Source organism: Heteronotia binoei, chromosome 5 (assembly GCF_032191835.1).
Source record: "Heteronotia binoei isolate CCM8104 ecotype False Entrance Well chromosome 5, APGP_CSIRO_Hbin_v1, whole genome shotgun sequence".
NCBI lineage: Eukaryota > Metazoa > Chordata > Lepidosauria > Squamata > Gekkonidae > Heteronotia > Heteronotia binoei.
In genome coordinates, this window is record NC_083227.1 from 89,708,961 (window position 1) to 89,727,998 (window position 19,038).

At 38.3% G+C, this 19,038-nt stretch overlaps 1 protein-coding gene across 12 annotated transcripts in view; it reads right to left on the reverse strand.

Annotated features, from left to right (window-relative positions):
• The window catches only part of CACNA1D (calcium voltage-gated channel subunit alpha1 D), a 384,077-nt gene that overhangs the window by 134,169 nt on the left and 230,870 nt on the right, over positions 1 to 19,038 (reverse strand). For all 12 annotated transcript variants that reach the window (XM_060239786.1, XM_060239787.1, XM_060239788.1 and 9 more), the window contains 9 exons: positions 17,962 to 18,082; positions 16,925 to 17,039; positions 16,629 to 16,698; positions 14,165 to 14,231; positions 11,598 to 11,748; positions 10,836 to 10,965; positions 7,006 to 7,065; positions 3,817 to 3,923; positions 238 to 325 (listed from right to left, as the gene is read on the reverse strand). In XM_060239786.1, coding sequence (XP_060095769.1) covers positions 238 to 325; positions 3,817 to 3,923; positions 7,006 to 7,065; positions 10,836 to 10,965; positions 11,598 to 11,748; positions 14,165 to 14,231; positions 16,629 to 16,698; positions 16,925 to 17,039; positions 17,962 to 18,082 — 909 coding nt within the window. The remainder of the gene's footprint in view (positions 1 to 237; positions 326 to 3,816; positions 3,924 to 7,005; positions 7,066 to 10,835; positions 10,966 to 11,597; positions 11,749 to 14,164; positions 14,232 to 16,628; positions 16,699 to 16,924; positions 17,040 to 17,961; positions 18,083 to 19,038) is intronic.

Consider the following 19,038-nt stretch of genomic DNA (forward strand, 5'->3'; position numbering starts at 1 on the left):
GATCCAGCAGTAAGAACAAGGACTATGAAGAGAGATCCTGTTAGGTTTTGGCTAAAGGAAGACATCACCAAATGCTAAAGCTGGAAGAGAGCTGAACTATAGTATAATGCTGAAAAGCAGTGTTATTTCAGATAGAATAACTAACCCCAACCAACAAAATGGAATCTTTTTTCAGGTGCTATTTATTGCGCTATAATCAGAATATGTAGGTTGTAAGGAAAATGTAAAGACATAAACCTTAAGTCCTTTTGCTCTGTTTATAGCCCTTAAGGGCCTTAAGACTCTTAAAACTCTCAGAATCTTCACAACTGAAATAGCGCTTGATCTAGAGAAAAAGTAAAGACAAATAAAGCATTAGCTTGTTATTGATGGAATAATGTGGTTGATAATTTGTATTAATATTCATTGCAGAATCTAATAAAATACTTTTAAAAGCTTGTTATTAGTTGAAGTTATTTGCCTGCTGGGTTACAATTTAACTAATACTCATGAATAATAACCAATCAGTTTTGAGAAAACTCTTATTTTCTTCTAGAAGCAAGTCATTATTTGCAAATGAGTGTTTACATTATTTTGCATAGACATTCTCCTTTTTACAACTCCCACTACTTATTTTTTTATTTAATTCAATTTGTATCCTGCCCTCCCTGCCAAGGCAGGCTCAGGGCAGCTCACATGATCATGCACATGCATGAATATAAACATACAATACAATATTAAAACAGTAAAAAACAATTTAAAACACAGAGATTGACATTTTATTTCAAGTGCTATGATCTTAAGTGTGTTGTCTTGCTATTGCAGCTAGGTGTTCTCCATAAAGCAGTTCTTAATGGTCCAGATGTTCTATATGCAGCAGACTGCAAGAGGTAGTCCAGATATTTTTTGGAGACTGTAGTAGCCAGTGATCTAACTTGCAAATGCCTGGTGGAAGAGTGTCATCTTACAAGCCCTGCGGATCTGTACGAGCTCTCGCAGGGCCCTGCCCTCCTCCAAGAACTCATTCCACCAATGTGAGGCTGCTTATGGATGCCTTATTTCAGCTGAGAAATAGAAGAATTTGTCAGCCCAATGGGAATTCCTTGTGGAAAGACTACTTATATAAGGAAACAGCAACTCAATTTGACTTCAATTTGGTATATACCATATGAACTATCATAATTAAATTTATCTCAACTACTGTCAAAATACCAAACGCTTCCATCTTCTGTCAGCTTGCAAATAAAACCATGCTTCTTGTATGGGTTTTTGAGAACCCATTTAGACCCTGATTGCATTTTTGCATATATGATACTCCATGGTTTGCTACTTCTCAGAATTTAAGTGTTGTAATCTACAGCAACTAAATTGTGAGTCTGTCAGCTTCTCACAGGATCTTATGAACTTGGCATGGAAAATCTGCTTATTTCCACCTTCATATTAAAAGTTTGTGATATTAGCATGATGAAGAGTTTTGATGAACCTGAAAGCTTGCACGAAATTTTGTATATTTCAGTATCCTACTAAAAGATATTACATGGATTTCATTTATTGTTCTTGACCTTCCATGGGCCAATATGGCTTTTTACAATTTTTTCTGAGCTATTTCCAGTCTTCATCTTCTTTGTATTTGCCTTCTTCTATTTAAATACAAACAGGGTCTTCAAGGTGGTTCACAATGAAATAAAATTAAAAAACTAACACTAAAACAAAGAAAATCTGTGAACAACCAATGAATATAAATTAAAGCAAAATTTGATTAAAATACAACAAAATAACAATATCTCTGTGATACTGATGCTGCAACCAATATTATTTTTGAAAAACTTGTTTATTTTTAAATTTGAAATTGTAACACATTGATAACATAGGGTCCTGAACAAAGGACTGTGATATGCTTTACAAAGACATGGATCTTTTGCATTACAGTAAAGATGGAATGTGAGGTCTTACAATTAAGTTCTTGTCAACAATATATATATTGTCATACATTACAATAAAATTTTAAATGAACATAGAATAAAAGTATCCACATGTGTGTGTGTATATCCTTACATTTAGATAGGTTTATACTATATTCACTGATTGTGCATATGAAACAAAGGGGAGCCATTTTTCTAAGACATCTGCAATATAATTGGGGTTTTCCATACTTTTCAATTATCCATTACCATGATTTTCCAAATTTTATTAAACTGGTATATTATGGCTATGGCAGGTGGTTTTTTCCCCTTCCAACTTTTTTTCTGCTAGGAATTTGGCTGCCATTAACAATACTGAGCTCTGTTCTGATTCCAGGGATTGTCTTATTGTCTAAGTCACAAAAGAATTACTTTGGGTTGCAAAAGAACAAAATACGTAATTTTATTTATCAAATATCTGATTCGAATCCAAAAGTGCTGCCATCTGGACACAATCTGACTAGGTATGAAACATGTTCTTCCATCAAGATGATCAGTATTGACTAGTAATGTGATATAGATTGCCTAAGATTATGTACCATCTGCTATATTCTTTAAATGTAAGCTCACTTATGTTATCAGATGTAAAAGGTGGTGACGATCAGGAAAAAGATCCCATGTTAAATCTCCCTCCCATTTAGGCACAAATACTGGATCTTTCTCCATAAATGATCTCCTAGAGTTTTTATATAGGCAATCAATATCTTTGCTGTGTTTTGAGTCATGAGGAGATTACTTTCCTCTCCAGTCAAAGGAGAAGCACACTTTGCATTTAAAAAACTATAGTTTCATGGTAACCCAGTTTCTGCTTCTACTGATCTTTGGGACTCACATTCCCCACCAGTAGGGATGACAAGAATAATGGGATCTGGCTCCAACCAGCTTCCTGCTACCAAAAGCCGGGGAAACATGAATGAGATTCTGAGCCCCAATTTCGATTTATAATTCAAGAATAATCTGCTATGGATTTCTTCTTCTCCTGGACTAATTAAATTAAGGGAAAATAAACAGGAGGAAAAAGAGCTGGAAGATGAGCAGCTAACCAGATTTAAAATCTGCAGTCTCTTTCTGAGGCAGGATCTTTGAAATCGATCATCATAGCCTTAAGGGTTAGCCAACTGTTGTTTGTAATGAAAGCTGAAGTCTTCAGGATGCTGAATCCTGCACCCAGTACAAACAAGAATCCTATATTTACAGTGTATGATGGTGAAATCACCAAGTAAAAACAAGAAAACAATAGTGGTTATGAAGCAAACAGTGAAATAACAGGATCTGTGTACATAAAGCAACATTCTATTACCTTCTAGTAAAATTAAATAATGTAACCCAGGAATGGGCTTTGTAAATGAAGAGACAGATATCTCCAGGAAGGGGCCAGCATGATTCTCATGTGTGGCATACCCAGAGACAGGGGAATTGGTGGGCTCAAGTACATCCCTTTATCTTCTTTTAGAAAAATGACCATCTGCCATTCATTCCTGGGTGGGGGGGGGATCTAAAACACAGCCTTTGAGGACAGTAGTGCAGGAAGAGAAGAAGCAGTATTTGCTTACTAGGTGGTGCGGCACACTGTACCTTTACAGGACTTCCCTTCAGATTTCTCCTTCCCCTTACAAATATGAACATTTGAAAGTCTGGCCACTATATAAAGCTGTATTTCCTTGTATCCCTTCTCAGAATCTAGAAGAAAGGTTAATTTTTTGGTGGTGGCATATAGTGGCTAAGCACCAGCTCATCTCCATTTGCTGGCTCTCTGGACTATTTGTTGCCTATCTGCCAGATGGGAAAATGAGTACTAGTTGAGTACCACCAAACCATAGATGAAAATAACAAGAATAATGACAAAAATATTTTGCAGGGCTATTGTAATACTTACTGAATGCCAAATGACACAAGAGAAACACCCACTACCAACAAGTCCAGCAAGTTAAAGTAATTCCGGCAGAAAGACCCTTTATGAAGGAATGCTCCAAACACTGTCAACTAAAAGTAGAACAGTCACATTTTACTCTTTGAATTCCACTCAGCTTGATTCATATACATAGGCTGTTTACAAGATGTTTGCAGTGAATTATAATAAAATATTGCTTATTAGATTAACTAGAATACAAAATTACCAATAATAAAATTGACTAATTTTACTGATGCAAAGCTAATGCCCATTAATGTAATTAGCAGGGCTTTATTTGAGCAGGAATGCACAGGAACGCAGTTTTGGCTGGCTTGGTGTCAGGGTGTGTGGCTTAATATGCAAATGAGTTCCTGCTGGGCTTTCCCCCTCCATCTTCAGAACCATACTAGGCTGTGTCTAATAGTCTCCAGGAACAACATTTTGGAAGGCTCATGGGCTGCAGCAGAACAGGGAGATTAGATTGCTGCTGCTCCTCTTAAGGAAAGGGAACAATTTTAGTGGTGTGGTTGAATACAGGCCATTCTCTGGTAATCCTAAAAACAATCTTGTAAAGGAGACTGGTATTATTTCCAGGATATAAACAGTGGCCTGAGACTGAGAAGCTGTGGCAAGCCTAAGGCTACTTGTGAGCTTTACATTTGTCAAACCCACAATTCTGGAAAGGATGTAAAAATACTGGATCTTTTATACATTGCTGGTGGGAGTGCCATTTGATTCGAAAGTTTTTGAAGCAAATAATTCCTATAATAGAACAAGTAATTAATCATCAAATTCCATTCTCACCTGAATCTGTCCTTCTAAACCTATGGTCATCTAAGGAGGTACCAAAGAATAAAGCTGAATTAACCACAATGCACTTACTGGCTGCAAAAATGTTAATTGCACAATATTGGAAAACTGACTCTACACCTTCAAAAAGACAGTGATTTTTGAAAATATGGGATATAATTACTATGGACAAAATTGCTTCCCAGCTGCAACAGACAAATTCCTACGTTAATTCCAATGATCTTATAGAAAAATGGTTTCATTTATTTGATTATGTTCAAACACACCAATCTACTCTATGCAAACTTCCAAAAAATACTTAAATTTTGCTTACTATTAATTAGTATTGTTAAGTAAATAAAAATGGAGGTAAATATTATGCTTGGCAGACCAGTTTCTGTTCTGTTTACTTGTTAACTGCTTTTTTTTCTCAACTTGTATTAGAAGAATACTTTGCTGACTTTGTAGACAAAAAACTAATTGCTTTCAAACTATTGTAAGTATATTATAATAAAAATTTGAAAATTGGAAAGAAAAAAAGCACTGCTTTAAGTTCACAAGTAGCCTTAGGTTTTGCACAGTGATTTGTGGATCTCTTTCTCTGGTTGAGTGGAGTATGCTGGCACATGAGGATCAGCACTAAGGAAAGCCCCTCCCCCCCTCAAAAAAGGTGCAAAAAAGGTAAGTACCATCACAAGTAAGCCCTGGTCAGAAATAAAATTTAGTAATAAAATACAGCAGGGGTGGCCAATGGTAGCTCTCCAGATTTTTTTGCCTACAACTCCCATCAGCCCCAGTCAGCATGGCAAATAGCTGGGCTGATGGGAGTTGTAGGCAAAAAACATCTGGAGAGCTACCGTTGGTCATCCCTGAAATACAGTGTTTTAGTTATTTAAACCCAAACCCAAAGAAATAAATCCACCTGAAAATTGATATTCTTCAGCACAACAGTGATTCCAGTATTAGACTTTTTTTTTTACAGCCTATATAATTCTAAAATGTCAGATTTGGGCTTTAGGCATTCAAAGTTTAAGGCAAAATTCATTCTTACTGGGGGCTGCACAGTGTAACATCCACTGAAATAAGGATGAACTGGGCTTCCCTAAATATTCTTGTTTGCACACTGTACCTCTTTATTCCAATATCATATCTGCTCACTTGCCTGGGGAAATATGTCAGTAGAAGGATAAAGAGATATGACCTTTCTCAAGATAACAAACATGTTCCAATCTCCATATTGCGATAAATAAAAATTGAATATTTTCTAGAGAACTGCAAATGTTTTCAATTTAAGTCTCTTTATTCCAGTGAATACTTAAAACTAAAAACTCAGCAAATCTTGTAAACAGCCAAAATTACAGTTATTATGTACCGTTAATTAAAACAGACTGTAAAAAAATCACACAATAATATGAATAAAGCTGGAAACAAATATGTTGTAACCATCAATCCTCAGCTGTAAATGCAAAGTTTATGTACTGATTCTTATAATACCAGGAGGTCTTATGGTTCCATGCCAGGGCTACTCAAGAGCTTGAAATCAGATTTTCCCAGTCTCTAAGGCTGCAAAATGTGAATGCACATGTTTATATGTTCTTGTTTATTTTCCCAGCACCAATTGTGCCTCAAGAGTGTTTACACTACAGTTATGCCAAGCAATTAGTATGTCAGAATGATAAGTGCCCCAGAGGATGTTCTTTATAATCAGTACACAAGCCATACACCAAAATACCAGTTCTGAACTCATGCATGGGCAATACATTTAAGCAAGCATGTTTAGGCCTTTCTTTCTATTTAAATGCACACCCAAGATAAAGTATCTTAGTATATTTAGGGCAGGGTACCTTGCAAGTCCCTTTGCAAGAAAACAATGGTCTTCTATTACAATTCTATATTCAGAAAGAAAAATGAGAAACTACATTTTCCCCCTTTAAAAGATTTAGGATCTTTCTTTTCAAAATGCCAGAAAAGGGAGGAAGAAAACTCATGCGCTGTAGAAACATTCCCCTCCCTCTTCTGACAAATTGTAAGTAGAAAATGGGATCAAATGAAATGTCAGATTGATGTGGTGACAAAAATGTAGCTTCTACATGCGTCCAAAGGTCAAAAATAATAAAAAAACAATGAAAAAATTTAGATTTAAATTTGCTTGTTGAGTGAAAAGGCGGAGAACACTTCAAGTGCCTTTTCTTGCAGGAGACACACAGGAAAAAAATCCTTAAGCAAACTTCTTTATAAACCTGTTACCTTCAAAATGATCTCAAATGTAAACATACTAGTGAAGACATAATCTGCATACCCTAGGATCTGGAAGGTAAACACAAAGTTACAGACATTATTGCTAGAGCTGTTTGAGCTAACAAGAACCAATTAACAGCTAATTACCTTTAACAGGATTTCAACAGTAAAGATGGCTGTGAAAGCATAGTCAAAGTAACCAAGTATCTGCAAGGCATAACATGTACCATATTAAAAAAAAAACTCATCTACAAATACTTTACCAATAGTTACAGTATTTACAGTTTAGTTTGCTTATACAGAACATGAGAAAGACTTTAGATACAGCAAATTAAATGTGCAATGCCTGTACAGTCATTATTTGTTTCAGAAAAAATTGCTTTGTAGCTACCCAGGTCCACAAATTTGCAGGGCTTTTTTTTTTTTTTTTAAAGCAGGAACACACAGGAACGCAGTTCCGGCAGGGTTGGTATCAGGGGGTGCGGCCTAACATGCAAATGAGTCCATGTTTGGCTTTTCCCACAAAAAAGCCCTGTGTGAAACAATGGTGATATCAGGAGGTGTGGCCTAATATGCAAATAAGTTCCTGCTGGGTTTTTTCTATCAAAAAAGCCCTGCAAATTTGTATTGCTCTGTCTCTAAGACCACCATTAAGCATTCAGTTCCTGAAAATGTTGCTCACAATCTAGGTAGCTCTCAACTGTTAGCAGGATTTATCTGAGATAATATAATATTCTTATAATAAGGCTGCGATCACAAACACTAAATAATATACTTTCAATGCATTTTCCAACTGGATTTTATTGTGTGAACAGGCAAAATTCAGTTGGAAAGTGTACTGAAAGTGCATTACTTAGTGCGTGATATCACAGTCTAAGGGTATTAACACACTGATCATTCACTGAAGCAGTGCATATATATACCTTGAACTTTTAATATTTACATTTCAGACAATTGCTACATTGTTTTCTTTTTATTCTTATGAGATAAACCATGTTTACCCTAAATCCTATCAATAGTCTTGACTCAATATGCAAATCCTGCAGAGATTGTCTAAACAACACACAGAATCCCCCCCCCCCCCAAACGCAGAGACTAACCCTTTAAAGATACATCTGCATGTTCATTTGTGGGAGAACAGACTGTGCGCTAATACCCATTAAACATTTTTCAAACAGGCTATATTATGTTGTCACACTGCTTCTTTCACTTCTCTTCAGAACAACAATTCCACAGAGTTAGTGTAGGAAACTTCTTATATCTGGAATTACAAGAGGTTATACCAATAGGGAACAAATTGTAAACTACTCCTAGTTATGGGGTTGGATCCAGCAGTCCACCGACACAAGGATCACAACTCTTTCCCATATTCCCCTCCCACCCTTTTGCAACCCTGGGTCTATTCCTAGGGTCTCTGGAGGAGCAAGGACTCCTAGCCTTGTGGATCAGGAGGCTGCAGTGGAGAGGAGGAAGGGGAAGAAATTCTCTTCCATCATCAGAATAATTATAACTATGTCTTTCATTTTGTCAGGAATTTTTTCTTCTCCATATACATATGCTGTTTCTCTAAGATGACTTTTTTAGGGGGGGGGGGGGAGGCCAGAAGTATTTCTACTAGAATGGCTGTGGGGCAAAGCTCCCCTGGCCTCCCCTCAAGGTGTTACTAACTGGTCCCTTGGCCTGTACAGTTGCTATCATCTTCAAGGCCAGGGATGGAGGTGGCATGATTTGCTTCTCATAAGAGTCTGTTGTCTGTATGATGTGGGGAGGAGGAGAAGGAGGAAGAGTTTGGATTTATACCCTGCCCTTCACTTGGAGCCTCAGAGCAGTTTACAATCGCCTTTCCCTTCCTCTCCCCACAACAGACATCCTGTGAGGTAGGTGAGGCTGAGAAAGCTCTTTCAAGAACTGCTCTTGAGCAGAACAGCTCTGAGAGAGTTATGACTAACCCAAGGTAATTTCAGTAGGCACAGGTGGAGGAGTGGGGAATCAAGCCCAGTTCTCCCAGATTAGTGTCCATTGCACTTAACCACTAAATCAAACTGGCTGTCAAGACGGGGGGGGGGGGGGGTGATGAGATAATCTTCTAGAGGCTTCTTCAGAGAACATGTCCTGATTGGATGTTACCCTCACCTGATGTTGTTGGGCCAAAACCTATAATTCAGGTAAGGCCCAAAGGAAGAGAGGACTAGCTGAGATCCTGATGGATTGAAGGCCTAAACTATGTTCTCCTTGAACTGCAATTGAGAGCAGCATAGAGAACTGCTGAGCTTTTGCTCGTGACTTCAGAACTTAAGGTCTGTGCTGTCTAATACATGCTCTCAAAGGGTTAGAAGGTTGAGCTAGTCTTTCTTGTTCTCTTGCTGTATGGTTTTTAAAGTAATGCATTGGGTGTTCTATAAACTTTCCTAATTGATTGAACCGTCAATAAATGTTATAAAACTTTTTAATAAAATTAAACAATGGTCTGGTTACTTGTGTGTAACTGCCCTGGGGACCCACGGAACTTTGTCTCTGATAATAGCATTAGAGGGAAACTTTCTCTCTTAAGTCAACTTTTGGCCACTTTTCTTCCCAGAGGGACCAAAAAAGAAAAAAAAAAGTACCAAAAGGTAACAAAAAAACCTTTTTAAAAATGGGCTGGTCAAGATCTGCTAAGCTGACTGCTATAGGTCCCAGGCTACAAATATTCAGCTACTGCCTTTCAGCTTCTATCTTGCACCAGAGGTCTTGCCTATGCTAAACACATTCTTTAAACAAAAAGTGTAGATGTGTAACAATACAATTACTAGAGAAAAAGTAGAATTACCTTTTAAAAACTGGAGGGAAACCACTAAAACTTTTAAACAAAAAAACTGCTTACCTCAGTGTACATACACATACAGATTCATTACACTTAAACAACTACACAGTATTTCTAAAACAAATATACATGGTTATAAATTACCCATTTGTGGAAGCTTGATACCAACTTTAAAGGTATTGTGTCATTATAAATTTAAAAAGGAAGCTAGACTTTTAAGACAATATCTAGAATATGTTTCAGGAATGACCACTGAACGTATGATATTATCGCTCATTTCAGACAGAAGCAAAAATATCTGTATGAAGCATAGGGTGGTGATTCGTAAACACTATTGTACTGCAGATTATAAGTGTGGTTTATATGGCCTTTGTAAAGTGTGGTTTATAGGGCCTCCAGTGATTCCAACATGCTTTACCCCCTTATCTGCTGGTATTGGCATAAATTAATGATGTGTATGGAACTGCATATTCCCCCCACCCCACCCCCTGGACAAGGAGACACTATGCAGCCACCCTTGTTAACAGAACTGAAAAAAATTAAGAGAGCATAACTGGAATAATCATGGGTGATCTTTCCAGCTGAGTATTCATATGCAGGGCTGGATCTAGGGGGGGGGGGGGGCAGAGGGGGGTGTTTGCCCTGGGCACCAATGGAGGGGGGTGCGCCATATTGGGTATGGGGTCCATTGTATTCTATGGGACCATAAGATAGAATGGCCCATAAGGGGGCATCATTTTTTCATTTTGCCCCCCCTCAAAAAACATGTAGATCCAGTCCTGTTCATATGGTGAAATGGCCACATGGTGAGATTGCAATTTTCAAATGGCTAGGGTGGTTAAATGAGATCTTATCAATATTTTCATGGAGCAAAGCCACTTCTAAGTTGGATCATTTGGAAAAAAGATCCAACCAGGAAAAAAGAAAAGAGAAAGAAAAAGATCTACAATGAGGAAAATTATTTTAAACCATAATAAATATCTTAACTTACTAATGACTAGTTGAGTCAAACATCCTACTGAACTTTTAAAAAAAAAAACCCAAATATTTTCATGTAGCTTGATTCAAACAAGCTAAAGATATTATTGTCCTTCATCATTTTACATTTCAAAAGGCACAGTGAAAAAAAGACTGAGCATGCAGTTTCCTTTGAAGAGTCTATTTTTTTTCTTACATTATTTCGAAAAGAATGGCTGCGAATAGGGTCTTCAGCTGCAAGGGAGGCACTGCTAAGCATGATGAAGATTAGAATGAGGTTGGTAAAAATGTGATGGTTGATTAGCCTGTGGCATCCCACTCGAATTCTGAAAGAGAGAAAGACAAATGGAACAGAATGTCATAAGTGGAAATGCCAGAGCTCCTGAATTACCAAATGAACGAAACCAAATAGTTATTTGAGGTTTTATTTTTAAAATGGTTAACAGGAAAGTCAGCCTGTATAATTAACTAAGCTGAACTTCTAGGAAATGTTAGGCTGTATGTGCCGTACAGAAAGGAACGCATAAGTATCATATAGAAAGTGATCCAATTTAAGACATGGGATTAAACAACAACTGGTCTCAGACCATGTTCTCTCAGCAGGCCAAGAAGCACATATCTTTAGTGGTTTTTTAGGCATCTGGACTACATCAAAAGGAACATATTCATTCATTTTGCTAACTTCAGCGTAGTATTAGTGGTTGAAAATGCTGTCAAATTGCAGTTAACATGGCAACTGCATAGAGTTTTGAAGACAAGAAATCAGCAAAGGTCAGTTTGCCACAGCCTGCCTCTGCTTAGTGGTCTCTCAACTAAGTACTAACCGGGGTCTACCCTGCTTAGCTTCTGGGATCTGACAAGGTCAGGCTAGTCTGGGCCATCCAGATAAGGGCCAGTCTGGTATTACTATTTAGCAATAAACTGTTTGTGTGATATACACTTTTGAAAAGTTATTTACGGATTTGTATGGCTGAAAATAAAGAAGGAGCTCCCTTCAGGAATTGGTGTCATCTTCTCCTTCATATTAAGCTCAGATATTCTTCGGGGTCGAGGACCAGCTGGCACTTCTGGCTCTTCTTCTTCCTCCTCCTCCTCCTCATCTTCACCTACTTTAAGTATAATGTTTTTGATTATTAAATAACAAAACAGTTGTTTGTAACATCATGAAAAACTGGTGCTTGATACATTAGGTGCATTCACACACACTAAATAGTGTGTGTGATTTTTACTCTATAAGAATAGCAAAATCCATTTGCAAACAGCACCCAATATCTAGCTAGTATACCATCTCCCAAACTAGGCAGATCTAAACATTTAAAACAAATCAACATGTTATAAGGATCTTTCTGAAGTTATCATCAGTGAACCAACTTTCAGATGCCACATATTAACATCTCAAATTGGTTTAGAAAACTCTTTCACATCGTTACGCTGAAGTACAGATATAGGTCATTCAAACCTTGCTTGTAGCTTTTGGATGATTCTCATCCTGTGCTGCTTTTTCTAGGCTGCTCATACTCTCCCTATTCAATTTAAAATGGGGCATCTTTTGCCACTACAGTTGTAAACTTATGCAACAGATCTTCACATGTAAACACAGTCAACTGAAATGGTCTACGCACAACAGCAGCAATCAGCACATTCTAACTATTGCATGATAGTCCTACATTATAATATCCTGACTATACATAAGTGGGAGTAATGGCTTTGGTGTGAGGACAGCAGCCTTACTGTAGAGCAGTGACCACAGTAATATGCTATTTACTTTTAATTTAGCTAGAGGTGTGCTGCTATGCAGGAAACATATAGCAGAAAAGTACAACCTTATTTATGTGTTTTGTTGAATACATGTGGTAGCTGCATGTGGACCAGGGAGATCAGGGTCCCTATTACCATTTATTCTGTGGTAGCCTAAATTCTAAATGAACTCATAGTACTATTCCCTAAACAAAAGAGTATTGCTATACTGATCATCTGGGAGGATGGGTAAGATACAAAATTGATTGTGGGCCCATAGAATCATAGAGTTGGAAGGGACCTCTAGTTCAACCCCCAGGGGCATAGAGGAAATGCAGGCAAGAAATGAAGGAACAAGCCAGTCTTTTTTTTTTTTTTTTCTAAAATAAATACCACAACTTTACTGACTGCATAGCTGGAGTAGTGGCGCCGCACAGGGCGAATCCCGAATCAGGTGACCTACCTGACAATTTGATAAACCTCACCTCCCCAGCTCACCTGTTGGGAGTGAAACTGTGGAATGGCAACTGACCAGCCACTAGCTGCTGCATGGTTCCCTTGCCACCTTGTGGTGAGATCCCCCAATGACAGTCCCTAAACTGAGCATGCCACTAAATTGTCTCCACTCCAAGAGCTCTTAAGAGATTCCCCAAACCAGGGGAGGTGGGCACAGCCTCCCCACAAAAGGATCCACCCCAATGCCCAAACCATCAGAAAAGCTGTGACAACTGAACAACAGCATAATAACCAAAATGCAACCCATAACAACTGAAATTCAGGGACGATAGGAGGGGGAAACCACAGGCAAAAAACACTGAGGCCAGAGGCCCAGTGGCAGCTGACTAAATAGAGGAGGGGCAAGCATGAGAAACTCCCAGGCCCACCTGCAGCTCTATTCCCCCAACATGCATGCTGCCCTCTGACCTCAATAGACCCTGCCCACTCCTATCCATATGCTTAGCCTGACACCCACATGGCCATTTCCTCCTGCTCCCCTGCCCCAAGGCTGAAAAAGAAGCATTGGCTAAGTCCTTGCTGCCAGTTTTTTAAAAGTCACATTTCACAGAACAGCATTGGCTTTGTTACTGGGAATCACTTTTCTGCTGTTGGACACCACACAACTTCCAAATCATACCTTAAAACACTTTTTAAACTTTTCAGAAAATTTTGGAGACACTGACAGATATTGTGATACATATCAGTAATTATCATCACAAACAATCTACGGCACTTGTACAATCCAATTCTGTAATGCAATCATGATATTAATAACTAGAAAAGGTCCAATATTTTACTGAGTACAAAACACTGTGGCCAGAGGACTCAGAATAAATGATATCTCTCAAAAACTCTTGCCTGAAGGAAGATGTACTAAAAGTGAAATGATTTTACCACGCAAAAACGTGGGTAACAAGGCTCAAAGAACACCATTAGATTCATCTCAGTGTAACTACATCACAATATTTATTTCAAGGAAGCTGAAAGACTGAAAATCTACTCTGGTAATTTAATAGATCATTACAAGCATATTAGTGACACTGTAGTGCCATACAGTCTATAGATAGCACACTGATATGGATATTAATGTTTTAACTATGTAATTTATTATTGTATTTTAATTCTGAATTTTATTGTTAGAACTTTTATGCTGTGAGCCGCCCTGAGCCCGCTTCGGTGGGGTAGGGCGGGATATAAATCAAATCAAATCAAATAAATAAATAAAATACAGCTTTGGTACACTTGAGCTGACTTTTTTCCTCCTCTCAGCACACATAAGTGAAAATGTACCTGGAACATCACAAGGTGGATAAGGATCTTTGTCTTCTTCTCCCTCTCCATATTCATTAATTGTAACCTATCATATTAGCAAAGAGGACACGTCTGAAAAAAAATCAAGCCAGCACATCTCCATTCCTAGTATTAAACATACTCAAGAAAATCATTGTTTAATTTAAAATTTTTGGTTAAATAAATAAACCCAAAAAGCCAATACATAAAATCCCCTCAAGCTAAATATAGGGTTGTACTCTGACTCAAGGAGCTGACCTCTCAGCAAAGTGTGAGTATTCATCCCAATTTGATATTTATGATGATGATATTGGATTTATATCCTGCCCTTCACTCTGAATCTCAGAGTCTCAGAGCGGCTCACACTATCCTTTACCTGCCTCCTCCACAACAAACACCATGTGAGGTAGGTGGGGCTGAGAGAGCTCTCACAGAAGCTGCCCTTTCAAGGACAACTCTATGAGAGCTATGGCTAACCCAAGGCCATTCCAGCAGCTGCAAGTGGAGGAGTGGGAAATCAAACCAGGTTCTCTCGGATAACAGTCCACACACTTAACCACTACACCAAACTGGCTCTGATTAGATTTTGGTGCTTCAGAACATATACTGCTTGAAATGGGTCAGACAGCAGGCTTCATAATTAACTCACATTGTTGATCATTTCAGAAAATTAAATTTAATTAAAAATTAATAGAGTTGCAGTCACAAGGAAATATTTACTGAATTGTTTATTTGTGAAAATCTATCGCATTCTAAATGCAGTCAAGTTTTCAATGTGAGTCTAATTGGTATCTAAAAACAAACAAAAGGAAAGGAATGGGAGTCAGTGTATACAGCAGCCCTCACTTGGGAGGATTATGACTTTGAAGGCTAAAACACGGGGCCAAATCATAGACTATGTTTCTTCATAAACAGCAGCTGTGGGAAGACCGTTTCAGTAACATCTAATTTACTTATATGTTCAGAAAAATTATATGCTACCTCTCCAAAGACCTGCCTGAGATAAATCAGAGTAAAATAAGTACAATCTATATACTATTAGCCACCCATGGCTTGGATCTATAGATATCAAAATCTGTGGCTCTGGCGCACATGAAAGCTGAACAGATCTTTCTTAAAACTTGGAGAACTCCTCAAGTTTGCAGGAAAATCTAAAATAACATAAAAAATTAAAGGGAGGTTTAAATCCCTTCCAAAATACAATTCATAGACAATGCATTTTGGCAAACTGCGCCAGCTGGCCACTTCAGTTGAGGCAGATGCAGGACACTGCTTCAGGCTCAGCGGCAGTGGACACCAGAAGTCACTGCAAGCCCAGCAACAGCAGTGGACACCGGCAGTTGCTGCAGATCAAAGCACCACTGAGGTGGATGCCAGCAGCTGTTGGGAGCCCAGAACTGAGAGATGAGGATGCTGGCAGCTGCTCTGGGTATGAACATGGCAGCGGACATCATATTGTGCGTTCAGTCAGTTCTTAAGTAAGCAGCAACAGAACAGTCACAAACAACACTGTGGGTGAATTAAACATGCCCCCTTCAGTCAGCAGCAATTCTTCCTATTGGGCTCACCAGGATCCTTCATTTGCATTTTCTGGAAGAAATGCATCATGTCCCAATTGGCCGGTTCTAAGAGAACAGCCAATCAATACACAGGAAACAGGATCCTGGAGGGTAATGAAAGCATGCTTCAAGCTCAGGCCTAATAACAGTGAACACAGCAAATACATAAGATGATGAAGAAGAAAATATTGGATTTATATTCCACCCTATGCTCTGAATCTCAGAGTCTCAGAGTGGTCACAATCTCCTTTTACCTTCCCACTCCCCACAACAGACACCCTGTGAGGTAGGTGGGGCTGAGAGAGCTCTTACAGCAGCTGCCCTTTCAAGGACAACTCCTACAAAAGCTATGGCTGACCCAAGCAGCTGCAAGTGGAGGAGTGGGAAATCAAACCCAGTTCTCCCAGATAAGAGTACGCTCACTTAACCACTACACCAAACTGGCAGCCCCTCCAGGCCTGAGTGCAGTGGCTCTCAGCATGTGCTGCAAGCCCAAGGGTGCCGGTGGATGCTAGCTGCCAGGCTCAGTGTTGCATGGTGAGGTCTGGAGGCTTGCCAGTTCAGCACTGGGAAGGATAGGGGATTACTCCCCCTGCAAGTCTTACAGGCCCCCACTTGCAAAATCACAAAAACAACAGCATAAGAGCTACCGATTATAAAATAAACCATAAAAATAAGTCAGGGGCATAAAGGCAACATAAAATGACATTCAAAGGCCTAAACTGATCTTAACTGGCATGCTGGACAGCAAGAAAGAATGCAGTCCTTCCTGCACCCCAGCTGCCTCCCCTAAATACCATTTAGAGTTTTAAAATGAAGGAACAGCTCTCTAAACTGTGCCCTGAAATAAACGGGCAAAAGTCAAAAAACCCCTCTCTTTGCTGATGTGTACAGAAATAACTTACCTTAATATCCTTGGCCTTCTTTTGTTCACTTTCTGTTTTGTCTCCCTTTTTAGTCTCCAAACTCTCTTTTCTACAAAGAGTCAAACAAAAACAAAAGATGAAATAATAAACAAGCTATAAGGCCAGGTACTGATTAAGTAGAACCCACAAAAGCACAGATGTGAAGTCTGATTTCTAGAGAGACAAAAATGGCAGTGCCAGCATTCTATGGCCTTTTAATTTGACTTTATTTAATTATACATAGGACCCCCCAGAAAACTGCAAGTATTCCCAGTTACTGCACTCTTCCCCTGTACCTGGCATTCTTTTTCCTCTCCTTTTCCTCTGCTTCTTCTTTCTGAGCTGTGTTCAGACTTTCAGCATCAGCCAGGTTATCAACAGCAATGGCCAAGAAGACATTTAACAAGATATCTATTTCAGACCGTTTTAAGTATCACAACTGAGAAACATGACACCCATCCTAAATAAATTGAAGGGTTTGATATGGTACTGATACAATTCTTACAGGATTTGGATGAGATTCTCTATGCTACTATTTTGATAAAGAATAAAAAAAATTCAAAAAAGCTGCTTGCTTTCAAAATTCATCAGTTTTCTTCCATGTGCTCTTCAGCCCACTGAACAAAATTAGATACAGAAGAAGTCCAACCCAATTTTTATTTATGGCTGAGTATCCAGGCATCTATTAAGATTTGTTGGTCATTACTGAAGCTGCTGTAGTAAAACCACACAAAATCCTAAATTGGAAACATTTGCCATTGTCCTCCTTTGGCAACAAAACAGAAGGCAACAGAACAGGTAATGAGGACAGAGTAAAGACTAATGACTCACATTTTTACATTTATTTGTTATGGATATGCTGAGTTGGATCCAAAATAACATTTTTGAGAACTGAAGGATTTCCACTGAGCAACTTAGCTGTGCCCCCACAACAGGAGGCAGAGGTGTGAAAATCACATTGCAGAGGCAAAAATCCTTCCAGTTCACTAGTTAGCAGAAATTCTCTGTTGAATTTAAACCATGCTCTTGACAAGACTTGTAAGAAGGATAGTCATTCATATGGCCAAAGAATTGCCTTCCATCTGCCCTGGGGTCCTTAACAAGCATACTCACTCCTCCTAGTTTGAGATCTTTAAGCTCTTACTCAGAAACAGAATGAACAGATCACCAGTTAATAATATCAGGTTTTCTAATTGTTAATTTGAGAATGTTGAGGAAAAGGGGCAAAAGTTAAAGTATGTAATTTTGACTAACTCACTAACCTAAATTTCCTTTACATGTTACATTTATGAATCAAGAATGGATACAAATATCACTTAAAATGAAAGGATACAGTTACCACAGATGAAGAGAATAATGAAGTATATACAGACTACCATTCCTGATGATGATGGGCCACCATATGCCATAATGCCATCATACATAACAGCATTCCAGTCTTCACCTGTTAGAATCTAAGAAGCAGAGTCCTTGTTACTGAATGAACTTCCAGAACACTAAAAATAAAAAAACCTTTTTTTTACTGCATACCATACAAATAAATATTTCATTAAAATAAAATTCCAGTTCCAGCAATTTATATAGCAAATAATACTTAAATTAGTAAATACTATGCATTTTTCTGGTTTTATTTAAATAAGGATATATTGGAAAGTTGTACCAAGACTTACTAAACTCACACAATAAACTGATATTCCCCCCTCCCCCTCCAAAAAACCCAACTCCTTTATTAGGTGTTTAAATTAAATTAACATTTAGGACCACTTGGGCAATAAAATTTCTTACCCTCACAAATTGTCCCAGTTGATATCTTTGCACGTGATGTGAATCTGGTAACAATGCTTAATATTTATACAGTACATTTTAAGCACTGAAAGCACTTCACGTGTCTTGCCTCAACATTTATTAACAACAGCTCTTTAAAATAAACCAGTCTTATTATCCCCATAAAGCCATGAAGCTGAGATGAGAACACCTATTAGCTATGGTGAGGATTTACATTAATTCTCCCTTACAACTGCAAACCCTCACTTTGTGTCATTCCATTATTTAGGATCCTGTCATCCCAGAAATAGAGTTTTAGAGGACTTGGTGAATTGCAGTAGAAATAGAGAGGAGATAGAAAACTTCCACTCTCCAAGTTCTGCTCTGCTCACAACCCTTATAGGATAAAAGTTAGAACCAGTATTATCATCCCAGTTCCAAACTAGGCAGTTACTGAGGACCCTTTTCTCTGCACTCTCTCAAGTTTCTGTTAGCAATATTACGATTCCCTGGTTCACACATCACCTTTGTAAAATATACAAAAAATTAAATAACATGCCAACGATTTTGCGCACCCAGTCTTATTGTTTGCTTGTAACAACTGTCACTGAAGTTTTTACAAAAACTGACCCAAAAATAAAACAAA